Genomic DNA, 6,259 nt, shown 5'->3' with positions numbered 1-6,259 from the left:
TGAAACTGAACTAGTTAATCCTTAACTATTTGAGTTGAGGTGACTCAAGTTAGTTTCCACCCAACTAAATTTATCTGATTTAGAATATTTGACAATCATTTTATTTACAAATCAAGCTTGGGCTTTAAAGTTTAAACATTGAGTTCGGTTAGTCTAATTTACACCCCTAGCTAAACATATACTCTATTATTTATTTGTTTCTTTTATGTTGTAATTTGGTCGTAAAATATATATCACAATAGACATATTATTATTTTTTATTCTAATATTAAAAATAATTACCGCAAAACATTTAAAAATAAAAATGGCAACATGCCATAAGCAGCAATCCAGCCCAACAAAAAAAGACTAGTCAATTCAGAATTTCAGAGTAAAAAAATATGCAACAGTTTTACGCTAAAATGTTAGGGCAGATGATATATTAACATGTGGAAAAAGTAATTAATAAAGATTTTGTCTAGGAATTAAGGATCAGATTAAAATATCAAAATTTGATTTATGTGAATGATATTTATTAGAAGTACATTTATACTATTGATAGAGATTAATTTTTTATTTATAAGATGATTAGATATTATTGCTTACACAAAAAAAGAAGTTAAAAGTTCGCCACTCAATCTTAATGCCATTATCTATTACTATGGTCGTAAAGAGAGTAATTATTCCCTAATAATATCTCATTCTATATTTTAAGTCAAACATATATATTATGAGGAAAAATTTTAAAACTAAAAATAATATTTTTATTGACTCCAGAAAAATAATAAAATAGGATTCCACACATTTAATATATGTGGATGGTCCCTACATTATTACAAAAAACGCGTTTTCAGACAATACATTAATAATATATTTGTTATTACAGTCAAACACATTCATGGTTGGCTTTTGAACAAGAACAAAACAATCATCTAAGTTCATCAACAACTTCATGCCCCTTTCCACAACAACACCCAATCCCATTCCATCTCTCTTAACAAAACTACAAAATAAAAACCTGAACTTTCCATGTTCTTCTTGTTCACTTAACAAATGCTATTCATCATCATAATAAAAAATTCAATTTTTTCAACACTTTCTTATACCCTTTTGCACTTACCATGGAAAACCTAACTTCAATAAGAACCTCTGATTCTCTCTCTGCTACTCTTGTTAACTCAATCCAAGCTCTGGGTCGTGGCTTTGATGTCACATCAGATATTAGGCTTCTTTATTGTAAAGGGGCACCAGGGTCTAGACTTGTTCAACTTGATGAGGAACACACTAGGGATCTTGAGATTGAGGTTTCTCATGGTGTTGTTGTTCCAAATGTTTCTGTGGACATTGATTGCTCCCTTGGGAAGAGTGGTATAAAGATGATCCCTGTGTGCAGTTTCTATGAGGTGATTGTTTTCATTAACCCATTTTGTTTGTTTTTTAGATTTTGATTTGTATAGGAATATCCTATGAGAAATGAAAGAAAAAGACATCCGGTCATAAGAAAGTTGCAAGTTTTTGTTTAATTTCTTTCTATTTTGGTTATTGGTGGATTGGCTTTTGTTTTCTTTGTGTCGAATTATATATTTTTAAGTGCATTGTCTAACTCTATAAATGGGCTAATGGACATTTTTTTGTTCCTTGCTTCATTTGGATTCTAGATGGATATTATATCTTTGGATTATTTTACAATAATGTGTAAATGGATTATTAGTTGAGATAAGAATAGCTTTGGCAGATTAATTCCTTTAGGGTCCGTTTGGGAGTTGAATTTCGGAGGGGAAGGAATGAAAAGTGAAGACTTGAGAGCTATGAAATACACTTGTGAGATAGACTCTGAAATAGGAATTGCATAACTAATATGAACTCTTCTTGCCCACTCCCAAGTAGCATTTTATTTTTGACAAACGATAGGCAAGTAGCAATATAAGGTCCATGCTTTAAATGATGTCACTTTAAGCTTTGCTTGCAAGTGAATTTTAAAGGGGAACGAAGTTAAATGAAAGATTTTAGAGTCATCTCACAAGTGTATTTCATGGCTCCTAAGTCTTCCCCTTCCATTCCCTCTCTCCAAAATCTAACTCGCAAAAAGACCCTGAAGGCCCAAATTAATTTTTTCTCAAGTAGAATGTTATCATGGAGTTGACTAAAAGTGCATTTTATGTGAATTAGGCCCTACATTGGTACTTAACAGCTATGAACCATTTAACTCAAGCTAGATAGAATTGTTTGTTTTCTCTATATCCAGCAAGTCTTTATCTTATCATACAACCTCTGCATTGTTCTAACCAATTTTACCTACTATGGTACATGATTAAGCACAATAGCCTGCTATAGTCCTTTTAACCAAGGAGTGGCTACAATTAATGCCTGGTTGTTTTATTGTATAAGAGATGCATTATTTCTCTTAGCTTACTTTGCTTTTAATTATACATTGGAGATATGGGCTCACTCCTATGACTACCATGAGCAATCAGTTAACCAGTTTTAGTGACCTTATTTGATACTGAACTTTACAGATGGCGAAATATTTCAATCAGAGGTCAGGCGTAGCAGGACATATTCCACTTGGAAGCTTCAACTCCATGTTCAATTTTACTGGATCCTGGATGGTTGATGCAGCAGGCACCAAATCCCTTGCCATGGTTGGATATTTCATTCCACTTGTCGAAGTTAAATTAACCAAGCAAAATTTGGTCTTGAATGAAGAAGTCAAACGTGCTGTTCCTTACTCTTGGGATCCAGCATCCTTAGCTAGGTAAACTATATTTTTACTGTTTTGTGTAAATAATATTTTGTCAGCTATGCTGCAGAAAATGTTCTTGGCTTGAAATATCAAAACCTATAAGTTTATTTCCATGATTAACAAATATCCAGTTACGAATTTTTGGATTAGTAGAGGCTGGTTTAACTTTTGTTGAAAATTTCAAATTAGTAAAATAATTCCTAATATTTGTTGATAAAGTTTATGTTTTTTGATTAACAAATATCCACTTACGGGTTTCTGGATTTGGAGAGGCTGGTTTAACTTTTGTTGAAAATTCTCAGTTAGTAAAATATCTAAGCACTATATTTTAGAACATCAATGTTGAGATGGGGGCCTTGGTACAATGCTTGAGGTTGTCGCCATGTTATATGAAGGTCATGGGTTCGGATCATGGAATTAGTCACTCGTGCAAATGCAATGTGCACTGCCTAGTGCCTACTACAGACCCATATAGTGAGTGTGGCAAATGTGATGCCTTCGATCCAATTTTTTATGCAGGAGAGAATGAAGTTTATCTTATTGCAATACTATGACTGAAGTTTTCACAAACAACAACAATCTGACTTATGTTGATTGTTAAAAAAATGTATCCCCTCCTAAAAAGTCGCAAGAGAAAAAAATTTATACTATACATACAGTTAGATGTTATGAACAGGGTAATTTCTAATCAGGAAATCTTCTGTTGCTTCACAGCTTTATTGAGAATTATGGTACCCATATTGTCACATCTGCAACAGTTGGTGGAAGAGATGTAGTGTATATCAGGCAGCACCAATCATCGTCTTTGTCTGCCCCAGACATTGAGAACTATGTGAAGGACATTGGAGATGACAGGTTTGGCGGTGTGAAAAACGTGTCGGATTCTGGTCCTTTAAAGTACAAGGAGAAGGTTAGTATTAAGAAATGTCTTTCTCTACTATCTTTCACTAAACAGATAAATTTATGCTTATTATTATTATTAATGCAATTTCCTTTAGTTTATGCAAGTACGTTCCAGCTTAGCTTTGTTGCATCTTTTTCAGTTGTTTCTTGCTATTGCAATCTATCTTATTGAAAAGGATTTAGTCATTGATTCAATGCATAAACCACAGGAATATTAGTAAAGTGACCTTTCATTTCATTTCCGCAGGATGTTACTGTCATTTTTAGGAGGAGAGGAGGGGATGATCTTGAGCAAGATCATACTAAATGGGTGGAGACTGTAAAATTGGCACCAGATATCATTAACATGAAATTTACACCCATTGTTTCTCTTCTTGAAGGAGTGCCAGGTGTAAAGCATTTGGCCCGTGCTATTGATCTATATCTGGAGTGTAAGATCTAATCCAAATGTTAATACTGTGGTGTTAAACTTTTTATTGGTTATGATAACTATTCAAAGATAATTAACTCAACGAATCCTAGGAGCAGTTAATATCATAAATTTTCTCAATATAAATTGTAACATTTTGACGACGGTTTTGTTGTTGTTGTTGTACTTTGCATGTATGCATATATTGGAGTTCCTTGGACTTGTCAGAAATCTGAAAAATAGCTGTTATTTTCATATATTAGTTCACTTTTCCGAGTGCATGGTTTCTAGGGTCCCCAATGATGGTACAAAGTACAATAATTTTTTCCGGTTCAGTGAGACAGAAAACTAGCTATGAAATTATTAGGATTATAAGGAAATTGAGCTTGAAAACTGGTAAATTAACACCAGACATGTTATTTTCTAGAAAAACATGAAAAATAGTACTTATGAAATATTGCTTTATGTTACCATAATTTTATATACTGTATATAATAACATTTTTCTTATATCTAGCAGACAAACCACCTATTGAAGACCTACAATATTTCTTGGATTTCCAAATAACTCAAGTTTGGGCGCCAGAGCAGAACAATCTACAAAGAAAGGAACCCGTCTGTCCATCCCTTCAGTTCAGCTTGATGGGGCCAAAACTTTATGTCAGTCCAGATCAGGTATAGTTTAGTAATCCTACTTCATTTTGACATAATTATGAAACTATGTCCAAATGGACTATTCATAGTACAGAACATAGAATATGTGCTGAGACTGTAAGTCTGTAACTATTTCGTTGAATTGAAACTAGCTATAAAGCTAATAAGATGTTTCAGATAGCTTCTTATTGAATTTATTGTAATGCCAAGGGAGTAAAATGAAGCTAGCTAGCTTGTAAAAGTGGGAAATTAGTAAGTTTATTCGATTTGCAGTAAGAAACCAAAAGTTGGACTCCTTGATAGAACATATGTTTTGGTTTGCTAACTGCCTTATTTCGTATATTTCGATCTTGGCTAACTTGAAGATGTTTTACAATTATGGCATGTGCATGCTTGCTTGAGTTGTGATAATACATCATGTACCTTCGCTACGCATGTAGTTTAACTCTACATTCATGTGCGTTGCAGGTAACTGTGGGACGTAAGCCTGTGACTGGGCTAAGGCTTAGCCTAGAAGGCAGCAAACAGAATCGACTTGCAATTCATTTGCAGCATCTAGTCTCCCTGCCGAAAAACCTTCAGCCTCATTGGGATACACACATGGCCATAGGTGCTCCCAAATGGCAAGGTCCCGAGGAGCAAGACAGCCGTTGGTTTGAGCCGATCAAATGGAAGAACTTCTCCCATGTAAGCACTGCACCAATTGAGTACACTGAAACCAGCATTGGAGACCTCTCCGGTGTTCACATTGTCACCGGTGCTCAGCTTGGTGTTTGGGACTTCGGTGCGAAAAATGTGTTACATCTGAAGCTCCTTTTCTCCAAGGTACCTGGATGTACGATAAGGCGGTCGGTTTGGGATCATAACCCATTCACTCCTGCCTCCCAGAGATCAGATGGTGCTTCATCATCATCAACTAAGAAAACCCCGGAAGATAAAAAGGAAGATAGTTCTATCCACAGTGGAAAACTGGCAAAAATAGTGGACACGACAGAAATGTCAAAAGGACCCCAAGATATTCCTGGTCACTGGTTAGTTACAGGGGCTAAGCTTGGAGTTGAAAAAGGAAAAATTCTACTGCGGATAAAGTACTCTTTGCTTAACTATTGATTCGTATTCTTCTTTTTTTGAATGTTATTTTTTATTGTTTTACTTCCACATTAGAAACAATAGTCAAGCATTCTTTGCACAGGGAATATTTGAGTTCTTTTGTGATGTAGATTTTGCTTATTAGTTATTTTAGTTGATGGTCACTCAATCTTTGATTATTTTTCTTTGATTTTGAATTCAATTTTGTTTATGTACTTCATATAATGACATCTTAGACAGGCAGATAATGACCTTTAACTTTATATTATAACCCTTGGTGCAGCCCAAGCGAAAATTGTGTACCCTTATCGCAAACAATCAAATAAAGGACATAGAAAAAACATCAGAGAATAAGACAGTAATTTTTCAATAAGGTTCAACCAACTGTGTTTACGTCTTTGATAGTGTTGATTAGCTACCAAGATATTAGTAGAGAAGAAGGATTACAAGTTCTAGTACATTCATGACCTGCCTATGAGATGT

At 34.4% G+C, this 6,259-nt stretch overlaps 1 protein-coding gene across 1 annotated transcript; it reads left to right on the top strand.

The window, feature by feature from the left end:
* The first annotated feature begins 897 nt into the window (after window positions 1-897).
* LOC109337903 (MACPF domain-containing protein CAD1) lies at window positions 898-6,039 on the top strand. Its single transcript, XM_019574986.1, has 6 exons — window positions 898-1,382; window positions 2,496-2,734; window positions 3,437-3,632; window positions 3,873-4,056; window positions 4,554-4,708; window positions 5,156-6,039. The coding sequence occupies exons 1-6, from the start codon at window positions 1,101-1,103 to the stop codon at window positions 5,795-5,797; spliced, it is 1,698 nt and encodes a 565-aa protein (XP_019430531.1). The 5' UTR covers window positions 898-1,100; the 3' UTR covers window positions 5,798-6,039.
* Window positions 6,040-6,259: the final 220 nt, after the last annotated feature.

The sequence above is a fragment of the Lupinus angustifolius genome, unplaced genomic scaffold (genome assembly GCF_001865875.1).
Source record: "Lupinus angustifolius cultivar Tanjil unplaced genomic scaffold, LupAngTanjil_v1.0 Scaffold_15_80, whole genome shotgun sequence".
NCBI lineage: Eukaryota > Viridiplantae > Streptophyta > Magnoliopsida > Fabales > Fabaceae > Lupinus > Lupinus angustifolius.
This window is presented reverse-complemented; position numbering and strand designations above follow the sequence as displayed.

What these genes read in the sequence shown, in the direction of transcription:
- LOC109337903 (XM_019574986.1), top strand. Translation starts at nt 1,101, where the DNA reads ATGGAAAACCTAACTTCAATAAGAACCTCTGATTCTCTCTCTGCTACT. An exon ending in CTTTAAAGTACAAGGAGAAG is followed by an intron (nt 3,633 to 3,872) that starts GTTAGTATTAAG and finishes TCATTTCCGCAG; the next exon opens with GATGTTACTGTCATTTTTAG. An exon ending in TTTATGTCAGTCCAGATCAG is followed by an intron (nt 4,709 to 5,155) that starts GTATAGTTTAGT and finishes TGTGCGTTGCAG; the next exon opens with GTAACTGTGGGACGTAAGCC.